Here is a 21,023-nt window from a genome sequence, read left to right on the forward strand (position 1 = left end):
ACCCAAGTATTCAGACGTTTAAGTCAGTACTTAATTGATGTCCCTTTGGAAGCAATTGCGGCCTGGAGTTTCTTGCTTTTGACACAGCAAGCTTTGCATCCCTAGATTGTTTTTTTCTGTAGATCCTCTCAAGCTCTGTCAGGTTGGATGGAGAGTGTCAGTGGACAGCTGTTTTCAGGTTTCTGCAGAGACGCTTTACTGGGTTCAAGTTCAATGCTGGGCAACTCCAGAGCATCCTCACGGTTGCCGCTAAGCCACTCCTGTGTTGTCTTTACCTTGTGCTGTTGGAAGGTGAACCTTCAGCCCAATCTGAGGTCCAGGGCACTCTGAAGCAGGTTTTCATTACAGGATGTCTTTGTACTTTGCTCCATTCAGATTTCCCTCAACCCTGACTAGTCTCCCAGTCCCTGCCTCAGAAAAACAAACCCACAGCATGATGGTGCCAACACCACTGCTTCACTTTTGAGATAGTTACACAGGTGGTATCCTCCAAAAGAAGAAGAAAACATTGCATTTATGTAGTGCTTTTTCAAGACTCTTACAGTGCTTTACGTAGAGAGAGGACCCATTTCAGCCACCATCAATATGCAGCGTCCACCTGGATGATGCAAAGGCACTCATTTTACACCAGTATGCTCACCACACATTAGCTATTAGATGGTGAAGGTGAGCTAAAGATGGTTATCCACTTAGGGACATGGGATGATTAGGGGGTACAGAATGACCAGGTTGTGATGGGCAATTTACCCAGGGCATCAGGATACACCCTTCTCTTTATGAAAGATGCTCAGGGCTCTTTTATGACTACAGAGAGTCAGGTCCTCAGTCTTACATCTCATCCAAAAAATGACACCATTTTTACGGCACTGGGGCAATGGGATCCACACAAAGAGCACAGGGTAAGAGCTCACTGATGGTCTCACCAACCCCTCTTCCAGCAGCAACCCAAACTTTTTCCTAGATGTTCTTCTATCCAAGTACTAACCAGGCCCAGACATGATTAATTTCAGGTGGATCACCTATTCTGAAGTGCATGGAGTATCATCCAGACAGTTTAATCTTGGTTTCATTAAATCAGAGAATCTTGTTCCTCCTAGTCTACGAGTCCTTTAGGTGCACTCCCTAAGCGGGCTTTCATGTGTCATCTGGCCACTCTGTCATAAAGCCCAGATTAGTGGAGTATTGCAGTGGTGGTGGTTCTTCTGGAAGTTACTCTCATCTCCACACAGGTTCTCTTGAACTATGCCAGAGTGACCATCAGGTTCCTGGTTACCTCTCTTTCCAAGGCCCTTCTACCCTGATTGCTCAGTTTGGCCAGGCAACCAACTCTACGCAGTATCATGGATGTTTCATACTCCTACCTTAAGAAGTATGGAGGCCACTGGGCTCTTGGGAACCGTCAATGCACAGCCATCTGCAGTATGTCTGTCTGTGGAGAGAGTGTCGACCTTGTTGAGAGATTTACTTACCTTGGCAGTGACATTCATGTCTCTGGTGACTCTTCCTATGATGTCAGTAGACGGATTGGGAGAGCATGGGGGGTCATGAGGTCACTGAAAAGGGGGTGAAGGTCCAAGTCTTTAGAGTCCTGGGCTTCCTGTCTTGCTATAAGGTTGCGAGGCATGGCCCGCTGTCCAGTAACCTGAGATGAAGACTTTACTCCTTCAGTACTGTGTCTCTTCGGAGAATTCTTGGGTACCGTTGGTTTAACTTTGTGTTGCTCACAGAGTCCCAAATGAGGCACATTACCTGCATTGTGAGGAAGCATCAGTTATGGCACTACAGCCATGTGGAGCGTTTCCCAGAGGGTGATCCGGCTTGTAAGATCTTCATTGTTGAGGACCCAAGTGACTGGACCAGGCCAAGGGGTCGCCCACGTAACACCTGGCTGTGGCAGATAGAAGGTAATTTCCGGAGGGTGGGACTGGACTGCATGTCTGCCTAGGGGGGGTTGCCAACCAGGATCCTGAGCTGTTTCATCATGTGGTGGGTGCTGCAATGCACTGTACCAGTGCAGGCTCCCCAGCCTGACCTGACCTGACTTCCCCGGATCTGTTCCTCGACACAATCCTGTCCCTGAGGTCTATAGGCAATTCCTTCAACCTTGTGGCTTGGTCGGTCTGATACACATTGTCAGCTGTGGGAGCTTCTATAGACAGACATGTGTCTTTCCTTATCCTGTCCATAGTAGTAGGGTGTTGTACTGTGTCAGCCATTATGGATGCAATGGCAAGTCAAGCAAAATGACACCTTTTATGGGCTAACTGAACAGATTGCAATTTGCAGGCTTTTGAGGCAACTCAGGCCCCTTCTTCAAACTGCCTGAAGAAGGGACCCGAGTTGCCTCAAAAGCTTGCATATTGTAATATGTTCAGTTGGCCAATAAAAAGGATCATTTTGCTTGACTTCTTATCTAATCCTGTCCAATCAATTATACTGACCACAGGTGTAGATGATGATCAAGAGAATGGGATGCATGTGAGACACATTTCAAGTGTTACAGCAAAGAAACTGAATACGTGTGTCAATGGGATATTTCAAGTTTTATTTTTAATACATTTGGAAAAATCCCCAAAGTCTCATTTTTGCTTTGCCATTCTAAGGCATTGAGTATTGTTTCATGAGGGGGAAAAAATGAATTTAAAGGATTTTATCACAAGGTTGCAACATCACAAAATGTGAAAAAAGTGAAAAGGGTCCGAATACTTTCTGAAAGCACTGCAGTTATCCTGCGTATACACTCAGTGGCCACTTTATTAGGTACACCTGTTCAACTACTTGTTAAGGCAAATATCTCACTAGCAAATCACGTGGCAGCAACTCAATGCATTTCGGCCTGTAGACCTTGTCAAGCTGACCTGCTGAAGTTCAGACGAAGCATCAGAATGTGGAAGAAAGGGGACTGAAGTGACTTTGAATGTGTCATGATTATTGGTGCCTCAAGGGCTGGTCGAAGCATTTCAGAAACTGCTGATCTGCTGGGATTTCCCCGCACAACCATCTCTAGGGTTAACAGAAAATGGGCCGAAAAAGAAAAATATCCAGTGAGTGGCAGTTCTCTGCCAACAATGCTTTGTTGATGCTAGAGGTCAGAAGAGAATGGTCACACTGGTTCGACCTGATAGAATGGCAACAGGAACTCAAATAAGCACTCGGTACAACCGAGGTATGCAGAAGAGCATCTTGAACCTTGACACAGATGGGCTACAACAGCAGGAGACCACACCAGATACCACTCCTGTCATCTAAGAACAAGCAACTGAGGCTACAGTTCAAATGGGCTACCCAAAATGGACAGTAGAAAGTTGGTAAAACATTGCCTGGTCTGATGAGTCTTGATTTCTGCTATGACATTCGGATGTTAGGGTCAGAATTTGACATCAACAACATGAAAGCAGGGATCCATCCTGCCTTGTATCAACAGTTCAAGCTGGTGGTGTAATGATGTTGTCTTGGCAGACTTTGGGCCCTTTAGTACCAGCTGAGCATCATTTAAATGCCACAGCCTTCCTGAATATTGTAGCTGACCATGTCCATCCCTTAATGACCATAGTCTTCTGATGGCTTCTTCCAGCAGGATAACATGCTGTGTCAAAAAGCTCAGATTATCTGAACCCAATTTCTTGACCATGACAATGAGTTCACTGGACTCAAATGGCCTCCACAGTCACCAGATCTCAATTCAGTAGAGCACCTTTGGAATGTGGTGGAACGGGAGATTCGCATCATGGATGTGCAGCTGACAAATCTGCAGCAACTGCATGATGCTGTCATGTCAATATGGAGCAAAATCCCCGAGGAGTTTTTCCAGTACCTTGTGGAATCTATGCCATGAAGAATTACAGCAGTTCGGAAGGCAAAAGGGGGTCCAACCTGGTAGTAGCAAGGTGTACCTAATAAAGTGCCCTGTGAGTGTATACAGTTCCATGATAAATAAACTAAAACAATGGCAGGTATTCCAGATACCTATAACTATGACAACTTTGGCCTCACTTTCTCTTGGCTTGCCAGTTCACTCTATGCAGGGGAGCATTTAAGCCTCAGCTGGGGACCACTTCCTAGGTAACCATAACCCCCCTAATCATTTTCTAGGATCAATAACCTCCTTCTGGACCAGTGTTTCCCAAACGCGGTCCTGGGGACCCCGTGTAGCTGCAGGTTTTTGTTCCAACCAGTTTCTGTTTTTAATTGAACTCCTGCGCTAATTAAGTGAACTGATATTTCCCAAGTCCTGTGTTTATGGAACAATATAGAAATTAGAAAACTAAGTTTGCTAAAAAAATATTAAAATGTGCCAAGCAGTTATATAGGAATAATGTATTTTTTTTCTTTTGAACAGTATTTTCATCTTGATTTTCATTCTACTTTTCTAGGTGTTCTAATTGTTTAATTAATCCATTATTTACTAATTAGTGGGTCTGACTCTAAAGTAGTTGCAGCCTTTGATTATTCAGTGCTGTTTGCCTGGGTGTCTGCTCTGCTCGTTTTAAATTATCATTAATAAGATACAACGGAGGGGGAAAACCTGCACAGAGAAAGGGCAAAGCATAATGAAATCAGCAAAAGAGAGTTAAGCATTTAAAACTATAGCAAAAGCAGAAATATTTCGAAATGTCTTATAAATGTAAAAATCCTGCTGCTATGATTTTCTGAATGTCAAATAAAAGAAAAAAAAAATACCAGCTAATTAAATGAGATCAGTGTGATCAGGTGTTGTCACTGATTAGGAATCCAGTTGGAAGAAAAACCTGCAGCCACAGGGGGTCCCCAGGACCAAGTTTGGGAAACACTGCTCTGGACCTTTGGAGTCCCTCCTAGAGCACCCTCTGCTGGCCCCAGGCATTTCTGCAGCCATGCACTCTAGCTCTTATTTAAAGGGCCAGGAAACCTGTCTGCCTTTATGTAAAACAGGCGGCAACGAGTAGCATATCACAGCCTTGTTGCTATGTAACCGAATTTGGGAGGGGCCTTTTAAACTGTTAAGTGAAGTTCCACCATGGTCCTCCTCCTAGCTCTGTGACTCTGGCTTAGTTCTTGTGGGGCACAGTCCACAGACATATGTCCTATCGCCCCTGGTTGCATTACATCTAGCTCCTGGGACAGCTGCATATGTTGTCTTATAATTGCCACAAAGAATCTTCTGTCTCCTGCCAAGTAACATGCCACAGGTCCCTGGGTTCTACCTGGAAATCATCTACATGTGTCCTGTAGAACAAAGAACAAAGAATTACACCAAATGTTCAAGTGTGTGATTTTAATGCATATCGGGCTGTATAGTAAATTGAACTCTCACTTTGTAGCTTTTGATCTGCATCCACTTTACAGTTAGGTCCATAAATATTTGGACAGAGACAACTTTTTTCTAATTTTGGTTCTGTACATTACCACAATGAATTTTAAATGAAACAACTCTGATGCAGTTGAAGTGCTGACTTTCAGCTTTAATTCAGTGGGTTGAACAAAACGATTGCATAAAATGTGAGGCAACTAAAGTATTTTTTAACACAATCCCTGTATTTCAGGGGCTCAAAAGTAATTGGACAATTGACTCAAAGGCTATTTCATGGCAGGTGCTGTCAAGTCTGTCGTTATGTCATTATCAATTAAGCAGATAAAAGGCCTGGAGTTGATTTGAGGTGTGGTGCTTGCATGTGGAAGATTTTGCTGTGAACAGACAACATGCGGTCAAAGGAGCTCTCCATGCAGGTGAAAGAAGCCATCCTTAAGCTGTGAAAACAGAAAAAACCCATCCGAGAAATTGCTACAATATTACGAGTGGCAAAATCTACAGTTTGGTACATCCTGAGAAAGAAAGCAAGCACTGGTGAACTCAGCAACAAAAAGACCTGGACGTCCACGGAAGACAACAGTGGTGGATGATCACAGAATGATTTCCATGGTGAAGAGAAACCCCTTCACAACAGCCAACCAAGTGAACGACACTCTCCAGGGGGTCTGCATATCGCTATCCAAGTCTACCATAAAGAGAAACTGCATGAAAGTAAATACAGAGGGTGCACTGCAAGGTGCAAGCCACTCATAAGCCTCAAGAATAGAAAGGCTAGATTGGACTTTGCTAAAGAACATCTAAAAAAGCCAGCACAGTTCTGGAAAAACATTCTTTGGACAGATGAAACCAAGATCAACCTCTACCAGAATGATGGCAAGAAAAAAGTATGGAGAAGGCGTGGAACAGCTCATTATCCAAAGCATAGCACATCATCTGTAAAACACGGTGGAGTCAGGCAGTGTGATGGCTTGGCGTGCATGGCTGCCAGTGGCACTGGGACACTAGTGTTTATTGATGATGTGACACAGGACAGAAGCAGCCAAATGAATTCTGAGGTGTTCAGAGACATACTGTCTGCTCAAATCCAGCTAAATGACGTCAAATTGATTGGGCGGCGTTTCATGATACAGATGGACAATGACCCAAAACATACAGCCAAAGCAACCCAGGAGTTTATTAAAGCAAAGAAGTGGAAAATTCTTGAATGGCCAAGTCAGTCACCTGATCTTAACCCAATTGAGCAGGCATTTCACTTGTTGAAGACGAAACTTCAGACAGAAAGGCCAACAAACAAACAGCAACTGAAAGTAAAGCCGCTGCAGTAAAGGCCTGGCAGAGCATTAAAAAGGAGGAAACCCAGCATCTGGTGATGTCCAGGAGTTCAAGACTTCAGGCTGTCATTGCCAGCAAAGGGTTTTCAACCAAGTATTAGAAATGAACATTTTATTTCCAGTTATTTAATTTGTCCAATTACTTTTGAGCTCCTAAAATAAAGGGATTGTGTTAAAAATACTTTAGTTGCCTCACATCTTTATGAAATCTTTTTGTTCAACCCACTGAATTAAAGCTGAAAGTCTGCACTTCCACTGCATTTGAGTTGTTTCATTTAAAATTCATTGTGGTAATGTACAGAACCAAAATTAGAAAAAGTTGTCTCTGTCCAAATATTTATGGACCTAACTGTATGTTCTCAAGCTAACATTCATAGCCAAGTGCTTTGTTGGTATCCTGAAATTCTTAGAATTCTAAAATTTGATTTTGTATTTGTTGAGATTGTAAGAGGCATTATTAGTAAGATAAATCAATAGATAGAAGAACGGGCAGAGCAGACTTTTTATTGAGGGAACTGTGTTGCTTTTTGTGGATAATGACATCCTTCACATGTTCCAGAACTCTGGGATAGCCAATGTGGAGTGCAGGGCTGCTAACATCACTTCAAGAGAGGCTCACCAAAGCAACGAGTCAGTTAGGAAGGCAGACTCGCTTATGGGACACACACATGACTCACTGGAGTCAGTAATGGAGGACAAAAGTGATGGTCATTGTGAACAAGGCCGCACATCCTCTCTTCATTTTTAAGTGCCTTTAGCCAATGAATTTTCCAACGGAAGTGTGTCAAGAAACGCTACAGGAGCTCCATCATACCTGCGGCAGTACGCCTTTATAGTGCCTCACTGTGACTGCTCTCTTATTGTTAGCAAGGCAGGCGTTTTTTGTTTTGCAATTCTTGTGTGTGTTTGAGAGGGGTAGTTATTATTGTTTGATAGAATATTTCAATATTTTTTAAGCTTCCATAAAAAGTTTCCCCTTGGAGGAAATTAATGTTCATTTTAAATTCGAATACATTATTTGTGTGGATATGATAAAATGTTTGGCTTTACAGACATGGAAAAATTTGTTGGTACCCCTCCAAAAAAAGAAGATCCCACATCTGTCTCTGAAATGTCTTGACACTGACAAAAGTTATCAGAACCCATCATTGTTTAATCCGTATTTAACACAATCAGACTTTGCTTTAGAGTTTTGATTTGACAGAATATTTCAAAAAATAACACACATGAAAGTGGAATGAACACAAATGATGGGATCCTTAAACCTAATATTTTGTTACACCACCTTTAGAGGCCACCAGTGCACACAAGAGATTCCTGGAGCTCTCAGTGAGACGTCTGCTCCTGTCGACAGGTTGTTTGGCCCACTCGTCCTGAGCAAACTACTCCAGCTGTGTCAGATTTGAAGGAGGTCTTATCCAGGCAGCATGTTTTAATTCTTTCCATAGAAGTCCACTAGGGTTCAAATCCGGACTCGTAGAAGGCCTCTTCAGAGTAGTCCAATGTTCTGTTCTTCACCATTCTTTAGTACTTTTCGCTGTGTGTTTTGGCTCCTTATCCTGTTGGAGCGTCCATGACCTGCGACTGAGACAGATTGCTAACACTGGACAGTCTGTTTCACTCTAGAATGTCTGTATAGTCTTGAGACTTCATTGTTCCCTGCACAGACTTAAGGCAACCCATGCCAGATGCAGAGAAGCAGCTCCTAAACATGACCGAGATTCCTCCATGTTTCACAGTAGCTATGGTGTTCTTTTTTTTTGAAAGCTTCATTTTTTCAATAATGGACATAGAGCTGATGTGACTTGCCAAAAAGCTCCATTTTTGTCTCATCTGTCCAAAGGACATTCTCCCAGAAGCATTGTGGCTTGTCGATATGCATTTGTGCTAATTCCAGTCTGACTTTCAATAGCGGAGCCTAATGGGTCTCCTCCCATTGAGCCCACTAATAATGAAAAAGTGACCGATGGTGCAGACAGTGATGGACCTTGGAGTTCAACTTCGATCTCTTTGGAAGTTGTTGTTGGCTTTTTGTCTGCCATTCTCAATATTCTTCTGCCCTTTCTGAGGTCGATTTTTCCCTTTTGTGGCCACATCCAGGGTGGTTGGCTACAGTCGCATTGACCTTGAACATCTTAATAATGTTTGCAACTGTTGTCACAGGAACCTCAAGCTGCTTTGAGATGGTCTTCTAGCCCTCTGCCTTTGACATGCGTGTCTATAATTTCCTTTCTGATCTCCTCAGACAACTCTCTCCTTTGCTTTCTCTGATCCGTGCTGAGTGTGGGACATATGATGACACCAAACACCAGAGTAATGACTTTTCTCCATTTAAATCAGCTGAATTATTGATTGCACGATTGGAGACATATGTGATATGAATTCAGGAAAACAGCAAGAAAAATCCTTCAAATCCAATTACTGATGATATTTTCTAGGCGTACCAACAAACATGTCCAGGCCATTTTAGCATCTCTTTGTAGAATAAACAACACTTGATCTCTTGTCATACTTGCTTTCCTTTACTCAATGACATCTCAAAGGCATGTGGGGACACAGGGGACAATGGCTTTTCATGAGCTGTAAGTGGACCAACGCATTTGTCCACATCTGTAATTTTCTTATGCCAAATGCTCCAGTTTCCTATAAATTGTTTTTTGTTTTTTTTTTTAACATTTTCAAGTATAGCAAATTAAATTGACACCTTACCCTGACAGCACTCCATCCCCAGAGGTGGAACTAGAATTTGATGGGCCCCACTGCAAAACATTAAATTAGGCCCCTCTCATGTGAAGTTAATTTAAATCCATTTAAAAAATGGCCACCATCGATGAGATACATCAAGCATATAAGCTACTTGAGCGGTCAATAGTTATAATTAAGTTTTATGGATTGTGGAATTGTGGGGCACAGTCCACAAACATATGTCCTTTTTGTTCTGATGTCATGTAGGCAGGTATGTTAATAATGAAACCACATCCATGCACTTATCGTAGGCCCCCCAGCTCCAAAGGTCCTAGTGCTATAGTTATGCCACTCTCCCATCTTCAGTCAGAGGTTGAAACAAAGAGACCAAGATGTTGTAGCAGGCACAGTGCCACTAAGATTCACACCGCTGCAAGGAAGGAAATTTATTTATTTTTTTCGGTAGGGACCTGTGACGATGTGGGTTCACTCCACGCTCCCGTCCATCTTTACGGGGACCCTTGAACCCTACACCGTTGGTAATGTTACCGATAAGCTAGGCAGTGAGGCACACCAAAGCAAGGGGATGGTGCAAAAGTGGAAAGTGCTTTTATTAAAACAATAGTCAAAAACAATGTTCAAATTAAATAAAGTGCAGTGCTTCAAAAGTCAATAAATAATCTATAAAAACAGAAGTGAAAAGTGGAGGTTAAAATCGAAGAGAAAAAAAACAAAAACAATCCTTTAAGACGATGAAGTTAAAACGATGCTGGAAGCAGTCCTTTGAAAACACAAAAGCCCGGTGTCCTCTTTTATCTGGCGGCTCCCCTGCTTCTCCCATACGGGCTTCTCAACAGGGGAGTTGCCCTTCCTGCAGCTGACCTTACTACTGTCCGGTTGCCTTCCGTTCCCTGGCTCCTTACGGCTACCTTACCAGACCAAGACTTGGATTCCTCAACGGCCAGGTCGCTCACGTTGAGGTTCACCTTCCAAGACTCAACGACTCCCATTGCCTTCTGTGGGGAGTCATCCATACTACCGGTCACTCCAGCTCCAAGAAATCATTCAGCTGGAGTGACCACTTCCTTCTGTCCCTCCTCTAGTGTCGGCCATACACTGCTCATGAGGGGTCTCTCCATTCCAGCTGCCTGCCTGCCTGCGAGCGCTCACTCGCTGACTCTCTCTCTCACACCGGCTTTCACCACCTGCTTCCTGCCTTCTCTTGCAACCTCCATTTCTTTCTCTTTGCTTTTCTCTTCTTCCTCACCTGGCCCACTCGCGCTTCTTATTTATGAAGAGGATGTGGTAGTTGTGGCAATCAGCAGCTCCCGGCAACAATTACGGATGCGAACTGTTTCTCACCCGTGCACTTAGGTGAGAAATGCCCACACCACGCATTCCCCAAGAACTGCACGGCCACACAGCACCGCACCCCAACGATAAACTGCGAGTGCAGTGATTATTTATTAAAACTTGCCTTTCTAACATGAGTTGAGGACCCCAGGAATGTACCCAGCCTTGGCCCGACTCACACCACTTGAACACAGAGACATAGAAACAAATGGATAAGCATTAATCAAACTGAATATATTAAACAAAGACATAGAAGGTAAACTATAACTATACAAACAAAAACACAATCCCTCCCCAGCCTTTAGTCGGTGATCCCAAAATTAACTCAATATGGCATCCCCAACAAGTACAATAAATACCTAACAAAAAACACTAATGGCCGAGTCCATAACACAGTTCAATATGCATCGGCAACAGATGATGTGGAATGAAGGAGAAAAATGACAATTCAGGGAACAACTTGCTGTAAGTAATGTATAAAGAGTCCTACCAGTATTTGTGATGCGGCGAAGGGTGGTGGGATTAGGGAGCGCTCCCTTCTCCAAAGCATGATGATAACTCTGATTCACGACTCACATGACAGGCAGGCATAAGACAATCCATACATTCATACAGGTGCGATGATTCAGGATAAAGACTATAATCCACAGGTGGCAGTATTGATGTCAAAACCGACAGGTGAACCTCCACTTACTGACTAGCTGGCTTCCCTTTTCAAAGCTCCCACTGGCCGATCTTGTCCCCAGCAGCCCCTGTGCTCTCCTCAGACATCCAATCAGAGCCACAGTGGGGTCTGCTTGGAGTGGAAGGTCTTAAGTAACGTAGCGCTGCTACAGTGTAATCAGAGAAAGGGAGTCCTGATGTAGCAAACTTGTGTCTATCAAGAACTGAATGACCTCAGTAGGCTAGTCAAAGTAAGGGGAACCCCAAGGGAAACTTGTGTTTTGTCTTTGTAGGAGTCTCTGGAGCAGAAGGTCCAGCAGCTCACCAAAGAGCTGGCCTCACGGGACACAGAGCTGACCAAGCTACGGGAGCAGAAGGAGGGCAGTGTGTCTAAGGAAGAGAACGAACAGATGAGGTGCTCCCTGCAGGTGGAGGTGAACACTTTGACTGCAAGACTGAGTGAACTGACCCGCAAGCACGAGAAGACATGCACCGAGGTCAGTAACTGCTGGGCTGACAAGTCCATTTCTAATTTGAATGCTCATTCTGCCTTCTGTGATCCTATTATGCCACAACATTATAGCAATTGTGACATGAACACATTCAGTTCAATGACCTACAAGCTTGCCAATCCTCTCCACCTAATTCCTCCAAAATATCATCAAGGCAAGTTTTGTAGGCCCCTGAACTCCTACTGCCTTCCACAATACCTGTAATTATTCCATGTGTTGATGGTCCGCTTTACAAAGAAAAACTTTCTGACATTTGTGTCTTAACTGTCCTTAACACTTTAAACTCAACCCATTTGTTCTGGACCTGATGGTGAGACCAAACAATAATGCAATTTTTTTTCAAAAATTGCATTAAATCAAAAATTTCCTCATTGCTATATTTAAAGTACAGTGTTTTACTGTTACAGTACCATATGCTGCATACTACAACTCCACATTGCAATGTTTTTCTTTCTTCCCTCAAAAATGGCTGATTTGCTCTTTCATGGACATCCTCCTCCCCGCCAATGGCTTTCTTAAACCTCCCCCTGACTCAATATATGCACACTCTCTTCCGGATTCTGCGACAGCCAGCTGCTGAACTTCCGGCACTGATATCAAAACGGACCAGCTATGGCGTCTTTTACACAATCGCGTCAAGATGTGCCCAAACTTATGGTAAATGACGTAAGTCGCATTATTCAAACATTATGCCAAATATCAGGAGCTTAAAAGGAGAAGGGCTTCAAACTATAGGGTTCAAGCTTCATCCACAATTACAAAGGTAAGATCCGAACGTGTTAAAAACTGTCTACTATGGACTTACATGGGACAAATATGTGGAACATTAAGATTCTATAAAAAAACAGACTTTCAATAACTAGTCATTAAGCTTTTTCGTATATAAGCTTAATACATCATTTAGCATCTGACCCTGTAAAAAAGCGAATGTCTCTGTCTGAGCCAACAAAATGGTGAATGCCAAAACCGCTGTTTCATTGTAAGGGTCTCGGTTTGTTTCCCCAACTGGAGGATCTCCTCTTTAAGACCCCCGTCTCCATCAAGTGCCAGGTTGATGTGACTTGCCAAAAAGCTCCAGTTTTGTCTCATCTGTCCAAAGGACATTCTCCTAGAAGCATTGTGGCTAGTCAATATGCATTTGAGCAAATTCCAGTCTGGCTTTTAATCTTCTTCCATTGAGCCCACTAACACTCAAAAAGTGACGGATGGTCTAATCAGACACTGATGGACCTTGGAGTTCAAGTTGGATCTCTTTGGAAGTTGTCCTTGGCTTTTTGTCTACCATTCTCACTATCCTTCTGCCCATTCTGGGGTAGATTTTCCTCCCTGCAGCTGTGTCCAGGGTGGTTGGCTACAGTTTCGTTGACCTTGAACTTCATGATAATATTTGCAACTTTTGTCAAGCTCCTTTGAGATTGTCTTCTAGCCTCTGCCTTTAACAAGCTTATCTAGAAGTTCCTTTCTGGTTTCCTCAGACAGCTCTCTCCTTTGCCTTCTCTGATTCGTGTTCAGTGTGGGACATACGATGACACCAAACAGCAGAGTGATGACTTTTCTCCATTTAAATTGGCAGAATGACTGATTGCACAATTGGAGACATGTGATATGAATTCATAAAAACAGCGAGTTTGAAACAACTCCACTCAAGCAACACAGGAACCGCTCCCTTCTTGAACAGTTGCCGCTTTGTCTCAGACCCTGGCTCACGAAAATCCTCTTTGTTTAAAATGCTGGCTACAAACTCGGGTATGGACACTAACCGTAAAGGTCTCTCTCCGGATAGCAACGGTCCATTCAGATTGGGTTTCTGCACCAGTGGGAAATGTATGTTGTACTTACTGGGAGCGCGACATAAATGTACACAACAATGTTCAGCTGTACAGCTACAGTGGGATGCAAAAGTTTGGGCAACCTTGTTAATAGTCATTATTTTCCTGTATAAATCGTTGGTTGTTACGATAAAAAATGTCCGTTAAATATATCATATAGGAGACACACACAGTGATATTTGAGAAGTAAAATGAAGTTTATTGGATTTACAGAAAGTGTGCAATAATTGTTCAAACAAAATCAGGCAGGTGCATAAATTTGGGCACCACAAAAAAGAAATGAAATCAATATTTAGTAGATCCGTCTTTTGCAGAAATTACAGCCTCTAAACGCTTCCTGTAGGTTCTAATGAGAGTCTGGATTGTGGTTGAAGGTATTTTGGACCATTCCTCTTTACAAAACATCTCTAGTTCATTCAGGTTTGATGGCTTCCGAGCATGGACAGCTCTCTTTAACTCACACCACAGATTTTCAATTATATTCAGGTCTGGGGACTGAGATGGCCATTCCAGAACGTTGTACTTGTTCCTCTGCATGAATGCCTTAGTGGATTTTGAGCAGTGTTTCGGTCGTTGTCTTGTTGAAAGATCCAGCCCCGGCGCAGCTTCAGCTTTGTCACTGATTCCTGGACATTGGTCGCCAGAATCTGCTGATACTGAGTGGAATCCATGCGTCCCTCAACTTTGACAAGATTCCCAGTCCCTGCACTGGCCACACAGCCCCACAGCATGATGGAACCACCACCATATTTTACTGTAGGTAGCAGGTGTTTTTCTTGGAATGCTGTGTTCTTTTTCCTCCATGCATAACGCCCTTGTTATGCCCAAATAACTCAATTTTAGTTTCATCAGTCCACAGCACCTTATTCCAAAATGAAGCTGGCTTGTCCAAATGTGCTTGAGCAGACCTCAAGCGGCTCTGTTTGTGCTTCCTCTGCATCACTCTCGCATACAGCATCTCCTTGTGTAAAGTGCGAATGGTTGAACGATGCCTAGTGACTCCATCTGCTGCAAGATGATGTTGTAGGTCTTTGGTGCTGGTCTGTGGGTTGACTCTGACTGTTCTCACCATTCGTCGCTTCTGTCTATCCGAAATCTTTCTTGGTCTGCCACTTTGAGCCTTAACTTGAACTGAGCCTGTGGTCTTCCATTTCCTCAATATGTTCCTAACTGTGGAAACAGACAGCTTCAATCTCTGGGACAGCTTTCTGTATCCTTCCCCTAAACCATGATGGTGAACAATCTTTGTCTTCAGGTCATTTGAGAGTTGTTTTGTGACCCCCATGTTGCTACACTTCAGAGAAAATTAAAGGAGGAGGGAAACTTACAATTGACCCCCTTAAATACTCTTTCTCATTATAGGATTCACCTGTGTATGTAGGTCAGGGGTCACTGAGCTTACCAAGCCAATTTGAGTTCCAATAATTAGTTCTAAAAGTTTGGGAATCAATAAAATGACAACGGTGCCCAAATTTATGCACCTGCCTGATTTTGTTTGAACAATTATTGCACACTTTCTGTAAATCCAATAAACTTCATTTCACTTCTCAAATATCACTGTGTGTGTCTCCTATATGATATATTTAACTGACATTTTTTATCGTAACAACCAACGATTTATACAGGAAAATAATGACTATTAACAAGGTTGCCCAAACTTTTGCATCCCACTGTATGTGTAAGCTGAAACTTAAAACTTTGTTTTCTTGGCTATTCTCACCACTAAACAAAAATCCCAACTGCAGTATGGACAACAGAAGTGACAGAGCTGGCTGAGCTTTCACCAGAAGTAGGTCAGCACTACCCTGTGCATATAGCGTATTGTGTACAGTTTGATGGACAGACTACCATCCACTAAATGAGAGCGGTGTTTCATCTTTCAAATGATACCACTTTCCTCTCCTATGTTTTCCACTTTCTGTATTTCATATTATTATTTTTTGTAAATACATTTCTGAATCTTGCAACTATTGATATTATAATCTGGATACACGGTATACTTTCTTATCAACTACCGTATATACTCGTGTATAAGTCGGGTCTTGAAACCCGAAAAATCGATCATAAAATCAGACCCCAACTTATACGCCCATTCAAAAATACACTATTTTTTGTAAAAACATTTTTGAATCCTGCATCTATTGATGTTGTAATCTGGATTACTTAAACACCCGTTCAAAAATGTGACGCTTAATTTATTTTTTCTACATATTCTTGCTTTTTCCAGTCTCGCACCAGTTTCTCAGACACATTGAATTTTCCTGCAGCAGCGCAGGTACCAATTTCTTTTGCCACTTCAATGACGTTTAATTTAAAACCAGCTTCATATTTTCTTCTGATCGAACGCTCCATCGTAGATAGGGGATGCTCTTACTCTAAAGGTGTATGAGGGTGTGAGATACAAAAAACACAAAACAGTGCAAACGTCGATTTGGAATAGTTTGGGTATTATTGTGTGGTCACGTAGGCACAATACATAGAAAGAAAAAGGCCACGTGCTTCGTGGTTACTCTCTCAGGTGGGCGTTAGTATATCGTAACCTCTTGGACCAATAGCGGGAGTTTTCTGCATTTGACTTATAGGACCGACATTATAAAATAACGGAAATTATACGGTAAAATCAAGTCCAGACTTGTACGTGGGAGAACTTAAACGCGAGTATATACGGTATATGTATGTTCTGACAGAGTAAGATCTACCCTTCAAAACAATGCACAGGCCAGGGCTCTCCAGTAATGGTTATGAATGCTATGGGTTCTTATTTAAAAACAGTAAACCAGAGAAAAAGAATTCCGCTTTTTATACTGCTTCAAAATAGTAAAATTAAGAAATATTACTTGCAGATCTTTTATACCATTTTTTTCTGGGTCTTCTTAACACATTCCCTATCACTTTTATAGTGTGAGGAAGCTCATTCTAACACTTGTGGAAATAAGAATAACATTCAAAGTGCCGTTTTATTTCTTGTAAAAACGTTATTGAACTTTGCATCTTATTTTGCAGTACCATATGTCAGTCAGTCATTTTCTAACCTAGGGTCTAGGGTCACAGGGGTCTGCTGAAGTCTATCCCAGCTTGCATAGGGCTCAAAGCAAGAACAAACCCTGGACAGGACACCAGGCCATGGCAATTCTAATTTTTGAGCGATAGAGCATGAATATTGACTAATGGATGATGACGTCATAGCCAGTAAAATCGAAGGAGCAGAAAGCGGACGTGAAGTTTTAACATGTTTCTACCTGTGCTTCTATGATCTTGTTGAAGAACTCATTTTAAAGTAAGAGCTGGCATCCATTGTGCTAATGCCTTTCGTCATTTTTATAACTTTAGTTTGGTCTCCCCTTAATCTCTGTTTTCTTAAACTGAAAATATCAGTCTCCTTTAATCTTTACTCTCATTCCTCCCAGTCCCAGAATCAGCCTATTCTCTGGACTTTCTCTAGTGATGCTATGTCTTTTTTCCTTTGCGCCTCTGCCATTATAACCTATCATCTAGGGGCGAGGGAAGCTTTAGATTCGTCAAAAATTTCAATCTCTGGTTTTTGATAGATCTCATCATTTTAGGGCCCCCTGATACTGAAAACATCAATATCTCAATGATGGATGTGTCTGTGTGTCACAGTTCCTTGAGGACGGTCTCGATGGAAAAATACCAAATCCAAAATTTAAGCCTGTTATGAGATGACGATGTGCTGATTAATTTTTGAGCCAAATCATGCAAGAAAAAGAGGCACTCTAGAGCAGTGGTCTTAAACTCCAGTCTTGGAGGGCCGCAGTGGCTGCTGGTTTTCATTCTAACCCTTTTCTTAATTAGTGACCAGTTTTTGCTGCTAATTAATTCCTTTTCCTTTCATTTTAATTGCCTTGTTTTTTAAGATTTGTTCCCCTGAACCTCTTCATCGTTCCTCTTGTAAAAGAAGCCCGGCCACAGACAGACACCAAGGACACACAATGTTCAAATGCACTCTCTATTTATTATTTTTCTTCTCTGCACAGTACACAGTACATAAATTACCCACATGGCTTGGTCCCTTTTCTTTCCTGAAGTCTTTTGCCGCCTCTATTCCTCTCCTCGCAAGCTTGAATGGGAAGAGGCGGCCCCTTTTATAGTGTACCCGGAAGTACTCCAGGTGCTTCCCAAATAACCACCGGCAGCACTTCCGGGTGTGGCGGGAGCGCTGCTCGTGAATCCAGCTCCTCTTCAGGCAGCACAGAAGTGCTGCAGATCTTCTTTCTGCAGCTGTCCAGGCGCCCCCTGGCAGTGTCCATGGACCCCAACAGGTTTGAGCTTCTAAGCCCCAAGCCCGTGGCACAAGTGCAATTCAGGTGGGGCTGCCCTCTCATGTCCCGGGGTATAAATTACATTTCTCTTGGTTCTCTGCTTCTCAGTTCTCCCGGTAGGGCATGATCCCCAGCCATCCATCAAACTCCTCTGAATTGCTTCATTCCTTTCCTTTAATAGAAATGACATGTGAAGTGAGTGAGCCAACAGAAGGCCAGCTAAGTCAGGGCCTCAAACTCCAACCAATTTCATTCCAACCAGTTGCTTAATTAGGTGCAGAGTCTTATTGTTATTTAAACCCGTTCTTCAATTTCATGGCCTGTTGCTGCTCTCATTGTGCAATAGCGGACATTTCTGAAATTGTTGATTTTCTCTTTTCTCAAAACACAATTTTGTGGACCTGAGCAGATCAGCATTCCTGAGACCTTCATCTTTTTTTATTTTCAGATATTGTTTGACAGTCACAGTCTGCTGGTCATGTTTTCGCTCATTTTGTATCTCATTATTGTTTGACTGCTAATTAAGCAAAAAGAAACAATTGAGGGATCTGATTCTTCAAAAGCAAGTCATTAAAATGAATTGAAAAGAAGTTCATTGGCAGCTTAAACAGGTCACTGATTAAGAAAAGGGTTAGAATGAAAACTTGCAGCCACTGCAGCCCTCCAGGACTGGAGTTTGAGAGCACTGCTCAAGAGGATTCCTCAAATACTGAAATTCTGCAATGAATTATGAATTCTTCTCGTCAATTGCTATCGTAATGACCTGTTTTATGGTCAGAAAGATAAGTGGTAAATAATTACTGAAATGTTAGAGAATAGTTTGGGTAACTTGGTTTCTAGGGCACAAAGCCTACTAATGCTCACGTCCAAATTTTTTGTAATATGGAGACCACAACTGCACCCAGTACTCCAGATGAGGCCTCACTGGCACATTCTAAAGCTTGTGCAGAACCTCCTTTGGGTAATTTAATTTAATCTTCTCTTAGCCTTCTTACACTACTGTACACTTCATTATGGTGTCACAGGCTCATTACTGTATCCCTAGAGTGGCAGTCATCTCTGCAGGAACCTATGAGGCCAGTTGATCACCATGGCTGCATACAAACAGGTGTACACAGCAGGCATTTCTCTACTAACAGGTCTTCCAAGTGCAGCGGGAGGCTCTCTTTATGAAAAGTGAAAAGCACGCAGCAGAGGCCCAGCTCGCCACCGTGGAGAAGCAGCTGAGTGATCTAAAGGCAGAGTCGGGCCGCGTTCACGAGCTGCACAAGAACATTGAGGAATCTAACAGCCTGGTCAAAGAGCGGGATCGCAAGGTAGGGACGTGTCCCAGAGTGTGCCAGCTGGCCAGGACTGGCACGTCTGTTAGATTGAAACCTTTAATAGGTACACATCCTCTTTAATTCCCAGATAACAGAGCTATCCAAGGAGGTGTTTAAACTCAAGGAAGCGCTGGGGACCTTGTCAAACCCTCTGACCCCCATATGCAAACAGATCCCTGCCCAGGCAGACCATCATGAACTGGAGACTCTCAAGAGCCGTGTTGGTGTGCTGCAGGGTCAGATACAGGTACAGTATGTAGAATGGCACAAGAATGGCGAAGAAATGAGCCTTTCTACCATAAAAGCAGTACCACAAGATCAAAAGTGCCTGATGATAGTCATGGCTGCACCGCCATGTTCCACAGCCGGATTAAAGGAGGTGACATCTGTTGACATCTTTTGAACTCCCCACTGTCCCCCAGCTAAACCCTGTCCTATGTCTCTCCTTGCAGGCATGTGAGAAAAAGCACTTGTCAGTGGTATCTGTATATCGAGCTCATTTGCTATCTGCTGTCCAGGTAAGTATTGGTGCTACTCAAAGGCTTGGATAAATTCAGATTCTGGGAATCTGAAAGTTGGAATGACTTTTCTCATCTCCGCTTCAGAAAAAGTGCTGATGTTTGTCTTTTTCTTTAGGGACGGATGGATGAAGAAGTGCGGGTTTTGCTGTTGCAGATACTACGGATGCATCAGTTGGGGGGATATGCCCACTGAAAGACTTTCTACACACACACACACCCCAAGTCATGTGTTTAGTAGGCCTCTTAAATTTGCACTTTTGAGATAAACATCTCCTTAGACTACCATTTATGGAGGCTATTTAACTTAAGATTTGTACTCACTTAGAAGACCGAAAGGACCCGAGGGCAGCAGCCTGATTGTTAAAATATAATTAGGACACAGATATTAAAATATAGGGGAGAACATTCAGTCCATGAAGCTGGTTTTCTAATAGCTGCTGTGTCTGACTGATTCATTGATTGCTATTTTATCCAGTTAGCTCTTAAGTCACCTTCAGCCACATGAATATTCCACTAATATTCTAATAGACTAATACCCAGCAGTCCTCACTCTGGAGATGATGACCTGAAGATCTGCACCTAATTCAGCATGAATCTGGAGAACAATGACCTGATGATGCTCAGGTAAGGGACATGTGACCAGGAAAACAAAGAACAACAATTTGAAAATAATTACTTTTTGGTTCCCAGCTAACAGATCATCTGCCTGGAGCTCAATGATCATGAAGGATAACTTTGGTATTTTTCAGTACCAATAGCAGTCATACCACCTGCACTTCAGGAGAGGTCCTCCACCTGAAGCTAAGCATTTTTTGGGCCAGGCCAAGACCAACCAGGAAAAGATTGGGCCGCTGCTGTTAGAAGAGGTGAGGCCAGCAGGTCTTTCTCTGTGGTCTGAAAGTGGAGCCCAATCCCCCACTGCAGTAATGGGGACACTGTTGTTAAAAATGGTGCCATCCTTCAGATGATGAGTAAAATGAGGCCCTGACTCTCCGTGGTCACAAACAGAAGAATGTATCCTGATGTCCTGGCTAAATTCTCCTCCATGGCCTTGTCATTTTGGCCCCCTAATCATCCCCTGTCTCTAGTTGGCAGTCACTTCACCTTCTAACAGCTCATGTGTGGCGAGTGTACTGGCATCGCATCATGTCGGATGTGCTTGAAGTGGCTCCCCACTCACCGAAGCACTTTGAGTAGTGAGAAAGGAGCTATATGAATGTAAAGAATTATTATTATT

At 42.9% G+C, this 21,023-nt stretch overlaps 1 protein-coding gene across 2 annotated transcripts in view; it reads left to right on the top strand.

Annotated features, from left to right (window-relative positions):
- Positions 1-20,181, top strand: part of ankrd24 (ankyrin repeat domain 24) — a 48,089-nt gene extending 27,908 nt beyond the window's left edge. The window contains exons 18-22 of one of the 2 annotated variants that reach the window (XM_039764616.1): positions 11,616-11,819; positions 19,083-19,259; positions 19,354-19,512; positions 19,718-19,783; positions 19,902-20,181. In XM_039764616.1, coding sequence (XP_039620550.1) covers positions 11,616-11,819; positions 19,083-19,259; positions 19,354-19,512; positions 19,718-19,783; positions 19,902-19,979 — 684 coding nt within the window. In that variant the 3' untranslated portion in view covers positions 19,980-20,181. The remainder of the gene's footprint in view (positions 1-11,615; positions 11,820-19,082; positions 19,260-19,353; positions 19,513-19,717; positions 19,784-19,901) is intronic. The other variant, XM_039764617.1, reaches the window with a different exon arrangement.
- The last annotated feature ends 842 nt before the right edge of the window (positions 20,182-21,023 follow it).

This window comes from Polypterus senegalus, chromosome 10 (genome assembly GCF_016835505.1).
Source record: "Polypterus senegalus isolate Bchr_013 chromosome 10, ASM1683550v1, whole genome shotgun sequence".
NCBI classification, from domain to species: domain Eukaryota; kingdom Metazoa; phylum Chordata; class Cladistia; order Polypteriformes; family Polypteridae; genus Polypterus; species Polypterus senegalus.